Source organism: Muscardinus avellanarius (genome assembly GCF_963383645.1).
Source record: "Muscardinus avellanarius genome assembly, chromosome: 10".
In the NCBI taxonomy this organism is placed as follows: domain Eukaryota; kingdom Metazoa; phylum Chordata; class Mammalia; order Rodentia; family Gliridae; genus Muscardinus; species Muscardinus avellanarius.
Window position 1 is genome coordinate 81699730 of NC_137796.1, and position 16548 is coordinate 81716277.

The following is a 16548-nucleotide window of genomic DNA, read 5'->3' on the forward strand; positions in this document are numbered from 1 at the left end:
GAAAAAAGCATTTTTTTTCTTTTTTTTTTCCTTTCCTTTTTTTTTATGGTGGTACTGGGGTGGAACCCAGAGGCTTTCTACTTCTGGGCTATACTCCCAGACCTATTTTATATTTTATTTGGAAACAGGGTCTCACTAAGTTGCTGAGTGCCTCACTAAGTAGCTAAGGCTGGCTTTGAACCTGCACAATCCTCCTGTCTCAGCCTCCCAAGCGCAGGGATTACAAGCGTGCGCCACCACGCCCAGCTGAAAAAAGCATTTTTTAAACTTAAAACTAACATGGAAAGACTTGGGATGTTAACTGGCAAAGTGCCTGCCTAGCATATTCCAGTGCCTGGGTTCAATCCCCAGCACAGCAAACTAAAGTAAAATACAATGAAAATAACATGGAATTTGTGATCTCTAATAAAGCTTCCTAGACCAATGGACTTGTATGTTTGTAACCAGCTTATTCTTCCATAGCTAAAAAGAAACAACCAAAAACAAACCAAATTTCACCAAAAGAACAAATTGAGTTTCAGATATTAGAGCACTAAACCAGATATGAAAAAGACACAAACTCTAAAGCAAACACTAACCTAGCAAAATAATGCTATATGTCCTTTGTTTTTAACTATCGGCCGCCTTGCCTTTCTCTTATGTTAAAATGACGCAGAGACACTATCATTACTAACTTCCTTTCTTTATATCTTCTAATAGGCCTCCCTTTTCTCTCAGCAGGAAATTTTACCTCTCATCTCTCTTTCCTGGATCTCCCGCTCCTTCTTAGCTCGCATGGCAAGCAGCCTTCTGCTCTTCACAGCACTGATCATGTCTTCAGCTTCCATGTCTGCCTGGGGCTCAAACTTTACAATTTCCTTTTTTCTATCAGTTTTGCCTAACCCATTCTCCTCTTTTCCGTTTTCTTTATTTCTGGCTTCCATTTCTTTCCGTTTCTGTTTCTCTGCTCTCTTCTTATCATTTTCCTCCTTCAATACAGCAAGTCGCTCCTTCCACAACTCTGCAGACATCTGCTGTCTGGTCTCCATGTGGTCTTGTACCGAGTATGTCATGAGAATCCGGTGGCACAGTGCTGTCAAGATCTGTAGCTTCTCCTCTGATGTTAGCTCAAAGAATTCAGATGTCTCCAACTTCTCCAAGAACTCATCTTGTACCTCATTGTCCTCAAATGGTGCTGAGTCTTTATTGTCATCTGTGTCTGAGCCCTCACTTTCCTCCTGGGCATCAGATCTGCGCAAGCAGAGCCGTACCAGCTCTGAAACAGAATGCAGAGTGAGTGGGATTTCTGACAGCTTCATTCCCAACTCACCATAGTCTTCTGCTATTTCATCCTGTAGTAAAGTCTGTAGCAAGATGACCAACACTCTATTTAGGTATAAAAAGCCACCCTTATCTGCACTCAAGGCTTCCATAAGGGACACAGCAGTGATAGGATACTGAGCATCTGGTAAGAGAAGTCCAGAATAACAGCTCAAGAATTCCACCACCAGAGCCACATCCCCAAAGAGGGTGTTGGGCAACCCCTCGGGGGTATCCACCAATCTAAATGCTGGAAGACTTTTGCCAGTCAACTCTTGGTCCTCATACCGCTTCTGTTTTTCTAATCTCTCAAGCATTTCTTTCTCTCTCCGTTCTTTGGCCTTTTCCTTCAACTTTTCTTTCAGCTCCTGTCGTTTCTTCTTCAAATACTCTTTCCGTTGCTCTTCAGACATAGAAGCCCACCTCTTCTTATGCTCTAGAAGCTCATAGCGCTTTTGAACAATAGTTCGCAATTCTTCTGGGAGGCGAGCTCTATCTTCATTGGACAGAAGACGAGCAGTTTTTGAGATAACACAGGACAGGGCACTCTTCTTGTCCTCCCTGTCTTTGTTTTCTTTATAATAGGCAATTAAGTGTAGGGCAGCAGGAGGCAAGTGTTTATGGGGTTTACTAGAGGATCTAGGTGTACCCCCAGAATTCCGTGGAGCTCGCGTCATTTTCTGAGTGCCTTTGGCCATATCTAATAAAGTCATCTGCTTCATTTTGGTTTTAGGAGTCTTTAGACCCTTTCTGGGAGACTTGGCATTCCCTGTGGATTTCTGTCCATTCAAGATGCCTTTGCCTCTGGCTTTTGCCTTCAATGGCTTGTCACTGTGCTTCCCAGGCTTCTTGGCAGGTGGCCCTTTCTTAGGAATGTGAAAGCTAGCATGCAGCTTGTTAGGTGACACCACTTTCATCACTTCCCCCAGATGCTCTTCTGGGGACCTGGGATTCTTTGAGTTCTTCACTTTGAGTGGTGAGCCATTCAGTGATTTCTTCAGGTGTACATGACACCATAATTTAGGATTTAGTGGTGAGCTCAGAGAAGAATTGTCTGTCTTGGATTTCTTTGAGGGCTTCCTGTCTGGAGATCCAGTATTCTTCCTCTTAGTAGAAGGGTTGAGAGTCATGTACTAGAATTTAAGAATAGAAGCAAAATTAAATTTAAAAAATAAAATAAATAATAACATTAAGGTCAGGTATGATGGCACATGCCTGCAATCCTAGTATGTGGGAGTCTAACAGGAGGATTGCAGCTTTGAGGTCAACTTCAGCAATTTAGACTCTCAGCAACTCAGCAAGACTCAGTTTCAAAATAAAAAAATAATTTTAAAAAAGGGCTGGGGGATGTATCTCAGAGGCAGAATGCCCATGGGTTCAATCCCTTATAACCAAATTAATTAGTTAATTAATTTTTCTAAAGGACCAGGAGTATAGCTCAGTGGAGCATGCCCTTGAGCTCATTCCCAGTGCCACAAAAAAAAAAAAAAAAAAAAAAGGGTATGTTTAAGGACCTCTGGGGGAACAGGAGTATCAGTAAGCGTAACAACATAAATAAGAAAACCTGATTTTGGCCTCCTGGTTTCTCAAGCTACTCTTTGTCATCTTCCCATTACTCAGTAACTCATTTTCAAAAATATCTTAACTATGAGCTGTTTAAATTCTCATTAATCATTAATTTTATGTAATTCTCTTTGAACATCCAACATATCTTTCAAATTCACTCCCTCGAGTGTAACACTACATATGATCTTTCAATCTCACACGATCTATTTATCACATTTTTACTTTTTTTGGGGAAGGGGCACTGTGGATTGAACCCATGAGTGTTCTACCTCCAAGCTATACCCCTAGCCTTTTTTTATTTTGAAACAGAGCCTTGCTAAGTTGCTGAGGCTGTCTTAGAAAGTGCGGTCCTCCTGTCTTATACCCCCAAGTACTGGGACCACAGGTGTGCACCATCATGCCTGGTTTAATCCTCATCTTCTTGCCCTTTTGTGGTGCTAGGGATGAAATCCAGGGGCCTTCTACCTCAGGGATACACTCCCAGACCTATTTTATATTTTACTTGGAAACAGGATCTAAGTTGCTGAGAGCCTCACTAAGTAGCTGAGGTTGGCTTTGAACCTGTGCGATCCTGCTGTCTCAGCCTCCCAAGTACTGGTATTATAAGAGTGTGCTACCACGCCCAGTGGCCCTTTTTATTTTAATTAACAGGCCAGGCATGATGACACTGATCCTAGTACTTGGAAAGCTGAGACAGGAATATCACAGGTTCACAGCCAGCCTCAGAACTAAGTTCTTTGAGGCTTTCAAGAACTTAATGAGAACCTATTTCAAAATAAGAAAATAGAATAGGGCTGTGAAGTGTAGCTCAGAAGTGGAATGCTCCTGGGTTCAATCCCTAACACACACACACACACACACACACACACACACACACACACACACACACACACACGAGAGAGAGAGAAAGAGAGAGAGAGAGAGAGAGAGAGAAAATTTTGCTATGTTGCCTAGGCTGGCCTCCAACTTCTGAATTTAAATGCTTGAGCATCCACAGTAACTGGGACTACAGGTGTACCACCTTGCCTAGATTGTGTCTAGTCAATATAATTAATCTCACATAAACCTACAATTCCCTTGTGTTTCTTCTTCTATCATATTTACATGGACATATAGACTAGCCCATGTTCTATTCACATGATCTTGTAGGTGTTCAACTTAAACATGGCTGGAACAGAATATATAATGAATACTGTCACTCTAATTCCACTGCCAGGCACCTCCAGTGTGTCTACCCACCATCCTACACTCATGGAATGTCATTCCTTTTTTGATACTGGGGATTAAACCCGAGGGCATTCTAGCTTCAAGCTAAATCCTAGGCCCTCAATAAGTTGCAGAGATTGTCCTTGAACCTATGATCCTACTGTCTTGACCTCCCAAATCACTGAGATTATAGGCAGGCTGTACCACATCTGGCTTCAATGTATATTCTTAGTTCCCTAGCCTTCTGACTCTCCTAGATACAGATCTTCTCCTGACTCCTTAAATCTCTCACACCTCATCTCCATCCCATACAATTAGTAATGTAGAATCCAGTCCCTTTGTCATGATACCACTGTTTTTGTTTAAATGTATACTTTAAAAAATAGAAATGTCCAGGCGTGGTGGCACACGCTTGTAATCCCAGCATTCGGGAGGCTGAGACCTGGAGGATCACGGTTCGCAGACAGCCTCAACTACTTACTGAGGTCCTCTGCAACTCAGTGAGACCTGGTTTCAAAATAAAGAATAAAAATTAGGACAGGGGATGTAGCTCAGAGGTCAAATGCCCCTGGGTTCCATCCCTAGACCCGCAAAAAAAATAAAATAAAATAAAAAAGAAATAAAAAATAAAAAATAAAAGACTAGCCGGGCATGGTGGCGCACGCTTGTAATTCCTGCGCTTGGGAGGCAGAGACAGGAGGATCAACCGCGCAGGTCCAAAGCCAGCCGCGCTGGCTTATGAGACCCTATTTCCAAATAAAAATATAAAAAAATAGGTGTCTGGGAGTATAGCCCAGAGGTAGAAGGGTTTCCAGGAGCCCCAGTACCACCAAAATAAATAAATAAATAAATAAAGACTAAAAAATTGGGCTAGGGGTGTAGCTTGGAGGTACAATGCCCCTGGATTCCAAACCCTGGTATCACACACACACACACACACACACACACACACACACACACACACACACACACACAGCCTGAGCCAGGTATGATGGCTCAAGCTTGTAATTCCATTATCTGGGAGGCTGAAACAAAAGGATCACAGGTTAGAAGACAACCTCAGCAACACTGGGAGACTCCTAACATCTGGAAGGACCCTGCTTCAAAACAAAACATAAAAAAAAGGGGGCCTGAGACTTGCTGGGCATGCTGGGACTTGCAATCTCAGCACTTAGAGGCTGAGACAGGAGGATCACAGTAGGTTCCAGGTCTGTCTCAACAACATAAAAAAAGTCATCTTTCAAAATTAAAATGGGGGAAGGAGGAGCCGGGAATGGTGGTGCATGTTTGTAATCCCAGCATTCAGGAGGCTGAGACCAGAGAACTGTGGTTCACCAACAGCTTCAGCTTCTTAGTGAGGCCCTTTGCAACTCAGTGAGACCCTGTCTCAAAAATAAAAAGACTAAAAAATAGGACTGAGGGTGTAGCTCAGAGGTACAATGCCTCTGCGTTGCATCCATAGTAACACACACACACACACACACACACACACACACAGAATACATAAAAATAAAAGGGAGGAAGGGCAGCGGCGAGGCTCAGAAATAGAATGCCCCTGTATACAATCTCTAGTACCCAAACAAACACTCCAAATAAACTAAGGGTAATGCCTTAAAAAATATAATTACAAGCAGTAAATGGCAACTTAGTAAGATCCTATCTCAAAATAAAAAATAAAGACCAAGCCGGGCGTGGTGGCGCATGGTTGCAATCCCCGGGCTTGGGAGGCTGAGACAGGAGGATCGCACAGGTTCAAAGCCAGCTTCAGCTACTTAGTGAGGCTCTTAGCAACTTAGTGAGACCCTGTTTCTAAATAAAACATAAGATAGGTCTGGGAGTATAGCCCAGAGGTAGAAAGCCTGTGTTCCAGCTCCAGTACCACCAAAAAATAAATAAATAAAAAATAAAGACCAAGTGTGGTGGCACACGCTTGTAATCCCAGCATTTGGGAGGCTGAGACAGGAGGACTGCAGTTCACGGACAGCCTCAGCTACTTAGTGAGGTCCTTTGCAACTCAATGAGACCCTGTTTCAAAATAAAGAATAATAAAAAAAATAAAGCTGGGGGTGTAGCTCAAAGGTAGAATGCCCCTGGGTTCCATCCTCGTACCACAAATGAATCAATAAAAATAGATAGATAGATAGGAAGAAAGAAAGAAAGAAAAGAAAAGAAAAGATAGACAGGTAGGCTGGGCATCGTGGTCCATGTATGTAATCCCGGTACTTGGGAAGCTAAGACAAGATTGCAAGTTCAAAGCCAGCCTTGGCCATCTATCCATCCATTCATTTATCTGTGTGTATAATACTGGAGATGGAACCCAGGGGCAATCTACCTCTGAGCTATATCCCAGCCCTATTTTATTCCTTTATTTTGAAACAGGCTCTCACTAAGTTGGAGATGACTTCACTAAGTAGCTGAGGCTGGCCATGAACCTGCTATCTTCTTGCCTCAGCCTCCCAGCACTGGGATTAGCACTGGGATTAGCGTGTGCCACCACAACCAGCTCTAGCCTCCTGAGGTTCTCAGCAACTAAGCAAGACATTGTTTCCAAGTAAATAAAAAAGTCTAGGAGTATAGCTCAGAGGTAGAATGCCCATGGCTTCAAGCCTTATGATACAATAAATAAATAAATAAATAAATGGATGGCCAGGGGTGTAGCTTAGAAGTAGAACATCCCTGGGTTCAATTCTCGACACACACACGCACGCACGCATGCATATAATTATGAAGGAATTGTGGACAACTAAATCATAAACTAAATGAAATAACCAAGCAATGCAAAAGTACAGCCCAAATGAGATTAATCAGTCACAGAAAGTGAAGAATCATACATTTTCTCTCATATTTGGAAGCTAGGGAGACAATGGAATATAAGAGGGACCTAAAATACATAAGAATCCTCAGTGGAGTGATGGATAGGGCCTATAAGAGGGAGATGTGTGGAAAGACTTGAAGAAGGAAACACTTCAATTGATGCTATGTATGTATGTAAGATGATCAATGAAAATCTCAATGATCATGTATGGGGAAAGAGAGAGTGGGGTGAAATTGGGAGAAAGCTCAGCAGGTGGTGCATTCATGTGTGTCCCTATCGTTCTAAACTTTGTTATGATGTGTGAGTATAATACACCAATAAAAGTACATTAAAAAACAGCTGAGCATGGTGGTGCACACTTGTAACCCCAGCATTTGGGAAGCTGAGACAGGAGGATTCGGGTTCACTGACAGCCTCAGCGAAACCGTTTCAAAATAAAGAATAAAAACTGGGTTCCATCCCCAGTACCGCAAAAAAAAAAAAAAAAAAAAAGAACAGCCGGGTGCGGTGGCGCACGCTTCAATCCCCGCGCTTGGGAGGCGGAGATAGGAGTATTGAGCAGGTTCCAAGTCAGCAGTGCTGGCTTAAGAGACGCCGTTTCAGCCGGGCGTGGTGGCCTGTAATCCCCGAGCTTGGGAGGCAGAGACAGGAGGATCGCGCAGGTTTGGAGCCAGCCGCGCTAGCATAAGAGACCCTGTTTCAAAAATATAAAATAGGTCTGGGAGTGTAGCCCAGAGGTAGAAGGGCTTCCAGGAACCCCAGTACCACACAAAAAAACAACAACATAAAAAAACCAAAAACAATAAAAAAGACCAAGAACAGCACATTTCAGAAAAATTTGTAGGAGAAAGACTGGGTAAGTTCTAGAATATTTGGCTTCTACTGCCAAAAACAGCTATGGACATAAGACAACACTAAGAAATGTAAAGTTGCCGGACGTGGTGGCGCATACTTGGATCCCCACACTTGGGAGGCTGAGACGGGAGGATCACACAGGTTCAAAGCCAGCCTCAGCTACTTAGTGAGACTCTCAGCAACTTAGTGAGACCCTATTTCCAAATAAAATAGAAAATAGGTCTGGGAGTATAGCCTGGAGTTATAGAAAGCCCCTGGGTTCCACACTACCCCCCCCAAAAAAAAAGAAACATCAAGTTTTTTTTTTTTTTTTTTTTTTTGCAGTACTGGGGGTAGAACCCAGAAGTATTGTACCTCCAAGCTACACACACACCCCAGCCCTATTTTTTTATTCTTGATTTTGAAACAGAGTCTCACTGAGCTGCAAAGAGCCTCAATAAGTAGCTGAGGCTGTCTGCGAACCTCCTGTCTCAGCCTCCCAAGTACTGGGATTACAAATGTGTACCACCAGGCCCAGCAAGAAACATCAGGTTTTTGGGTCAAAAGAACTAGAGAAAAACATGTAAAGAAGTAGTTTGAGCCTGCTCACTTGTAATCCCACTATTTAGGAGGCTGAGAAAAGAGGAGCATAGGTTCCAAGAAAAGCCTCAACAAGCAGTGAGACTCCCATCAACGTAGTGAGACCCTGTTTCAAAATAAATAGGGCTGAGAGTGTAGCTTAGAGGTAGAATAACCCCGAGTTCAATCTCCAATATCACAAAAATAAGTATTGCAGCCGGGTGTGGTGGTGTAAGCTTGTAATCCCAGCACTTGGGAGGCTGAGACAGGAGGATTGTGATAGTTTGAAGGCAGCCTCAGCTACTTAGTGAGACTCTCAACAACTTAGTGAGACCCTGTTACCAAATAAAATATAAAATAGGTTGGAAGTATAATCCAGAGGTAGAAAAACCCCTGGGTTCTACCCCCAAAATAAATAAATGCATATCTTTAAATAGGGTTTATTATAACAGGGACATTTAATTTACTGATTGCATTATAAGTTTTTAACTTCTTCCACTTAGAAGCATATTACTATGAGAAGATGATATAAAGCAGAAGCTTAGCTATGAGAGGGTCCAGTTACCCCTTATTTATAAGGTGTGTGTTATTGGGGAGTTTTGTTTTTTTTCTTTTTTCTGCTTTTTTGTTTTGTTTTGCTAAACCACACCATATCATATTTTTTTCTGAAAAATAAAAGAAATGAACTCACCCAACCCCCTCCCAATAGGCCGGCTACCCGCTTGAGCAGTCCTTCAGTAACAGGATCATCTCAGCATGGGGAATGCTGGGTAGTCACAGCCAAATGTGAGCCGGCATGGCTGGACTCAGGGGGATCTGAAAAAGTATAAAACCACTTATGTGCTAAGGGTCTCCCCTGCTCCCAACTCAGCAGAACTAATCTGTTACACTAGTGTATTGGGAAGAAGAGCAGATAACCCAGATTAGCAGTAATAGTTTTTTTGGCAAAGGCCCTTCCTAATTGTCAAATAAGTAAATGAAAGCCTGAAAGAAAAAGATAAAATACACAATTCTATACTGGTTTCTGTCACCTTAAACCATAACACCTATCTAAAGGAAAAAAATGTATCATTTTTTTGTGGTACTGGGGATGGAACCCAGGGGCCTTCTACCTCCGGCTACACTCCCAGACCTATTTCATATTTTATTTGGAAACAGGGTCTCTTAAACTAGCCTCAGCACCTGTGCAATCTTCTGTCTCAGCCTCCCAAATTCAGGGATTACAAGCAAGCCTCCACCTCACCTGTCCAAAACGATGTATCTTGATAAAAAATAAAATAAAAAGAAACTTTTGTAACATCTCAGGTTTCAGGTTCTGAATTAATAATAAACTGTTTGATAGAAGTAAAACTGTAAATTAGAAAATTCTGGCAATCTATATTCTTTTTTTTTTTTTTTTGGTGGTACTGGGGTTCCTGGAAATCCTTCTACCTCCGGGCTACACTCCCAGACCTATTTTATACTTTTTTATTTGGAAACAAGGTCTCTTAAACCAGCGCAGCTGGCTTCTATCCTGTCTCCACCTCCCAAACACGGGGATTACAAGGAGGGATTACAAACATGTGCCACCACGCCCAGCTGGCAATCTATATTCTGATTGTTTCAATCAACACAACATGTTAATTTGAGGGCTATATTCATTTAGCAAGTTTATCTTTGCATACCTTTATCACCAAAACTTGCTAAGTATATTATTACAAAGTATTTTTAAAGTGTTTTGAAAAATGACAGTTTCCCCAGGTGTGGTGGTGGTGGCACATGCTTGGGAGGCTGAGACAGGAGGATTGCACAGAGGATCGCACAGGTTCGAAGCCAGACTCAGCTACTTAGTGAGGCTCTCAGTTAACTTAGTGAGACCCTGTTTCCAAATCAAATATAAGATAGGGCCGGGCGTGGTGGTGCACACTTGTAATCCCCACCCACACTTAGGAGGCGGAGACAGGAGGATCGCGCAAGTTCAAAGCCAGCTGTACTGGCTTAAGAGACCCTGTTTCCAAATTAAAAAGTATAAAAATAGGTCTGGGAGTGTAGCCCGGAGGTAGAAGGGTTTCCAGGAACCCCAGTACCACCACCCCTAAAAAAAAATATATATATATATATAAAATAGGTCTGGGAGTATAGCCCGGAAGTAGAAAAGCCCCAAGGTCCCACCCACAATACCACAGATAGTAAAAAAGAAAAAAACAATTTAGCATGCTTGTAATCACAGTACTTGGGAGGCTGACACAGGAGTTAGTAGGTTTGAGGCCTGCCTCAGCAACTTAACAAGGCCCTCTGCAATTTAGTGAGACCCTATTTCAAAATAAAAATTAAAGCTGGGCATGGTAACAAACGCTTATAATCACAGTACTTGGGAGGCTAAGACAGGAGAATCACAGTTTAGAAGCCAGCCTTAGCAATTTATTAAGACCTTATCTCCAAATAAGAAATAAAATCAGGCTGGGGGAATAACTTGGAGGTAGAACACCTTTGGGTTCAATCCCCAGAACTATATAAAAAAAAATTTTTTTAAATAAAAAATAGCCAGGCGTGGTGGCGCACGCTTGTAATCCCCACGCTTGGGAGGCTGAGACAGGAGGATCGCATAGGTTCGAAGCCAGCCTCAGCTACTTAGTGAGGCTTTCAGCAACTTAGTGAGACCCTGTTTCCAAATAAAATATAAAAAAGGTCTGGGAGAGCCGGGCGTGGTGGCGCACGCTTGTAATCCCAGCATTCTGGAGGCTGAAACCTGGAGGATCGCGGTTCGCGGACAGTCTCAGCTACGCAGTGAGGCCCTCTGCAACTCAGTGAGACCCAGTTTCAAAATAAAGAATAAAAACTAGGGCAGGGGGTGTAGCTCGGAGGTCGAATGCCCCTGGGTTCCATCCCCAGACCCGCAAAAAAAAAAAAAAAAAAGGTCTGGGAGTATAGCCCAGAGGTAGAAAGCCTCTGGGTTCCACCCCCAGTACCACCAATAAATAAATAAATAAATAAATAAACAAACAAACAAACAAACAAGGGCAGGGTGTATAGCTCAAAAATAAAACACCCCTGGGTTCAATCCTCTAGCACCACAAAAGCAAAATAAAAGTATTAAGTTTAGCTGTGCTAGTAATGCACAACTGTAATCACAGCTTTTTGGGAAAAGGAGAAACATAAGTTACAGGTCAACCTGCCAGTCTGGGAAACTTAGTGAGATCCTGTCACAAAATGAAAAAGGGGATGATGGTGTAGCTCAGAGGGAGACTGCTCCTGGGTTCAATACTTAGTACCACAACCAAAGGGAGGAAAAAAGAAAAGTCAACATCATCAAACACAGTAACTGAGGGATTGTCCCAGATTAAGAGAAAACAAAGAGACATATAACTGCAACACATATCACAGGGGACTTATTTATAAAAAAAAAAACAAAATATTTGGAGATGGGAGGCATTTACTAGAAGTATGGGCTCAGTGGGATTGCACATGCCTATAATCCCATCTATTTGGGAAGCCAGGGCAGCGGGATTCCAAGTTTAAGTCCAGTCTGAGCAATTTGGTGAGACCTTGCCTCAAACATAAAAATAAGAAGGGTGGGAGATGAAGCTCAGTTCATGAGCCATGCATTCAATTCCTAGTACTACTTGTGTGTGTGGGGGGGGTGGGGGGGCACATGGTGGTACACACCTGTAACCCCAGGATTTGAAAGTCTGAAAGAGTAGTATCACAGGCTGGAGACCAGACTCAGCTACTTAGTGAGACTCTCAGCAACCTAGGGTAACCCTGTTTCAAAATAAAAAAGGCTAGGGGGTACAGCTCAGAGGTAAAACAACCCTGGGTTCCATCCCCAGTACTTAAATATAAAAAGAAATACTCAAGCTAGGTGTGGTGGTGCACACTTGTAATCCCAGTACTTGGGAAGCTAAGAAGAATCACAGGTTTGAAGCCAGCCTCTACAACTTAGCAATGCTCTCTATAACTTAGTGAGACTGTTTCCAAATAAATAAAATCAGGCTGGCATATAACTTGAAGGTAGAATGCCAGCCAGGCGTGGTGGTACACACTTGTAATCCCAGCGCTTGGGAGGCTGAGACAGGAGGATCACACAGGTTTGAAGCCAGCCTTGGCTGGCTTAGTGAGGCTCTCAGCAACTTAGGGAGACCCTGTTTCCAAATAAAGGATAAAATATGTCTGGGAGTGTAGCCCAGAGAAAAAGCCCCTGGGTTCCACCCCCAGTACTACAAAACAAACAAACACAAGCAAATAAATAAATACACAAATACTTTGAAGGTAGAATGTCTGATTTCAATCCCCAATACAAAAAAAAATTACTGACAATTAGCAAAATTTGACTTATAATTATAGATCTGATATATTACTTCAATATTATCTTTCCAATTTTGATAACTATAGTTAAACCAGGATTGGTGGCACACACCTGTAATCCCAGTTTTGGGGAGGCTGAGCAGGAGGCAGGAGGATCACAGGTTCAAGGCCAGCCTTAGCAATTTAGAGAAGCCATGTTAAAAAAAAAAAAAAGCTGGGAGTGTAGAATAACTCTGGGTTCAATTACCAGTACCAAAAATGAAACTATACTGAATTAAAATAAAATGGGGGTTGGCCAGCAATAAATAAATAAATAAGTAAGTAAATAAATAAAGTATATTAAAGAGCTGAACACCGGTGGCTCATGTTTGTAATCCTAGCACTTGGGAGGTTGAGACAGAAGGATCAAAGGTTCGTGGCCAGTCTCAGCTACTTAAGCAATGCCCTCCCCAACTTAGTGAGACCCTATTTCTCTCTCTCTCTTTTTTTGGTGGTACTGAGGGTTGAATCCAGAGGTATTCTATCTTCAGGATACACCCCCAGTCCAATTTTATTTTTTATTTGGAAACAGGGTCTCGTTAGGTTGATGAGTCTCACTACTTGCTGAGGCTGTCCTCAAACTGCAATCCTCTCATCTTAGCCTTCAAAATACTGGGATTCTAGCCATGCACCACCATGGCCGGCTAATAAGATCCTGATTCAAAATGAGGAATTAAAATAGTTAAAGGAGGTTGTGCTGGGGGTGTAGTTCAGTGGTAGAATGCCCCTGGGTTCAATCCCCAGTATCGCAAAAAAAATAAAATAAAATGAGATAAATAAAAATCCAAATCATTTCAGAATCCCAAATGTCTAAAGAAGTGTTACTTTCAGGCAGGCGTGATGGTGCATGCTTGTAATCCCAGCATTTGGTAGGCTGAGACAGGAGGATCGTGGGTCATGGACAGCCTCAGCTACTTAGTGAGGCCCTTTGTAACTCACTGAGACTGTTCTAAAATCAAGAATTAGCCAGGCGTGGTGGCGCACGCTTGTAATCCCTGCGCTTGGGAGGCGGAGACAGGAGGATCGCACAGGTTCAAAGCCAGCCGTGTGCTGGCTTAGGAGACCCTGTTTCCAAAATGAAAATGTAAAAATAGGTCTGGGAGTGTAGCCCTGAGGTAGAAGGGCTTCCAGGAACCCCAGTACCACCAAAAAATAAATAAATAAATAAATAAATAAATAAAATAAAATAAAATCAAGAATTAAAAAAAAAATAGGGCAGTGGGTGTGGTCAGGTAGAATGCCCCTGGGTTCCATCTCCAATACAGTTAAAACAATTTTAAACTAATTAAAAAAAATACAAGTGTTATTTTCTTCTTTTATCTCCATCCTAAGACTTTCTTCCCTATGAGGGCCTATCATTCCAAAATTAGAGTTCAAACATAGAAGACTAAAAAAAACCTTAGGAAATTAAAAAACAAAAACAAAAACAAAAAAACCAGGCATGGTGGCACACACTTGTAATCCCAAAATTTGGGAGGCTGAGACAGGAGGATCACAAGTTTGAAGCCAACTTCAGTTCTTTACTGAGGCCCTCCGCAACTTAGTGAGACCCTGTTTCAAAATAAAGAATGAGGCAGGCGTGGTGACACATGCTTGTAATTCCAGTACTTGGGAGACTGAGATAGGAGGATCCAGGTTCGCAGCTAGCCTCAGCTACTTAGTGAGGCCCTCTGTTCAAAATAAAGAATAAAAAATCAGGCTGGGGGTGTAGCTCAGAGGTAGAATGACCCTGGTTTCCACTCCCAGTAGTTAAAAAAAAATAATGAAATGCTAGTTTATTAAAATGTAACAGAAAGTAATACATATTCCAGGTTTAATTCAAGGCCATCAGTAACATTTGATCATCTTGTCTACATATAAAACCAGTTTTCTTTTTCTGTGATATTGAGAATGAAACCCAGGAGCATTCTACCACTAAGCTACACTCCCAATACTATTTTATTTGAAAACAGGTTCTCACTAAGTTGCAGAAGCTGGCTGTGAACTCATGATCCTCCTGTGTCTGCCTTCCAAGTACTAGGATTATCACATGATCCACCATGCTTGACTAGTTTCATTGTTAAGTTAAACTCCCAGCACTTTTTAAAAAATTTCTGAAAAAGGGTCCAAGTTGCTAGCTTCAAATCTGCATTCTTTCTCTCTCAGCCTCTCCAAAACTGGGATTACAGGTATATACCACCATATCCAGCTACCAATTTTCACTGGGGTTGTGAGGTTAGTGGGATTAAGCCCAAGGGCATTCTACCTCTGAGCTATACTCATAGCCCTTTTTATTTTGAAACAGGTCCTAGCAGAGTGTGGTGGCACACACCTGTAAGCCCAGCATTTGGGAGGCTGAGGCAGGAGGATCTGGGTTCACAGACAGCCTCAGCTACTCAGTGAGGCCCTTAACAACTCAGTGAGACCCTGTTTCAAAATAAAAAAGTTGGGCTGAGGGTATAGCTCAGAGGTAGAATGCCCCTGGGTGTATCCCCAGTAAAACACACACACACACACACACATACACACACACACACACACACACACACACACACACACACACAAGAAATCCTGCTAAATTGCTAAAACTAGCCTAGAATCTGCAATCTTACTGTCTCAGCCTTTCAAGAGTTGGGATTACAGGCATGCTGTACTCCATGCCCAGCACACTATTCATCTTAATCAGTCAGTTCACAAAATATTTTGTATCTACACCATGCCTAATTTCAAAAAGTATTTACGACAAAAAAGAAAGCACATGATTATAGTTTTAATTATGCAAACATAGCAAAAAATAAACAAAGCCCAGCATGATGACACACATCTGTAATCCAATACTTGAGAAGCCGAGAAAGGAGGAAAGGCATGGTGGTGCATGCATTTAATTCCAGTACTTGGGAAGCTAAAATAGGGGGGATCATGGTTCCAGGCCAGCTAAGCTACTTCCTGAGGCCCTCCACAACTTAGTGAAAACTTTTTTCAAAATAAAGAATAAAAAAATAGGACTGGGAGTATAGCTTGGTCGTAGAATGCCCCTGGGTTCCATCCCCAGTACTGGGAAAAAAAAAAAAATAGTGACCTTACCTTATACGGATCAAGTAAAAAGTCACTGAACTTGCTAGGTAGAGAATACTTCTTCACCAATTCATCTTCTACCACCCAGGGTGCATTTTCACCAGTACCAGCACGTAAGGCATTATGCCGTATAAAGTATCGAAGTATTTCCTTATTTGGTGGGCGCTCTGTACGAATCAAGCTGTCCGCTGGCACATTGCTGATGATCTGGTTAAACAAATACAAATAAATCACCACTGGGATAAGAAATGATGAATGAGAACAAAAATAGATAACTTTAAAAAAAAAATCAGCCAGGCATGATGGTGCACACTTGTAATCCCGGCATTCTGGAGGCTGAGACAGGAGGATCGTGGTTCGTGGACAGCCTCGGCTTCTAAGTGAGGCTCTCTGCAACTTAGAGACTCTATTTCAAAATAAAGAATAAAAAATCAGGCAGGCCGGGCGTGGTGGCGCACACTTGTAATCCCCGCACTTGGGAAGCGGAGACAGGAGGATTGCTCTGGTTCGAAGCCAGCCGCTCTGGTTCGAAGCCAGCCGCACTGGCTTAAGAAACCCTGTTTCCAAATAAAAATAAATAAATAAAACAGGTCTGGGAGTATAGCCTGGAAGTAGAGGGTTTCCAGGAGCCTCAGTACCACCAAAAAAAAAAAAAAAAAAAAATCAGGCAATCAGGGTGTGGTGGTACACGCTTGTAATCCCAGCATTTGGGAGGTGGAGACTAGAGGATCACGGTTTGCAGACAGCCTCAGCTACTTTATCAAGGCACTTTGCAACTCAATGAGACCCTGTTTCAAAAATAATGAAACTAAAAAATAGGGCTGGGGGTATAGCTCAAGGTAAAATGTCACTGGGTTCCATCAAAAAAAAAA

General features: G+C 42.3%; 1 protein-coding gene across 1 annotated transcript in view; it reads right to left on the reverse strand.

The window, feature by feature from the left end:
- Positions 1-16548, reverse strand: part of BAZ1B (bromodomain adjacent to zinc finger domain 1B) — a gene marked incomplete at both ends in the record, with an annotated part of 78607 nt that overhangs the window by 31070 nt on the left and 30989 nt on the right. Inside the window, 2 exons of the mRNA XM_080704295.1 lie at positions 731-2432; positions 15686-15883. Of these exons, the coding sequence (XP_080560421.1) occupies positions 731-2432; positions 15686-15883 (1900 nt within the window). The remainder of the gene's footprint in view (positions 1-730; positions 2433-15685; positions 15884-16548) is intronic.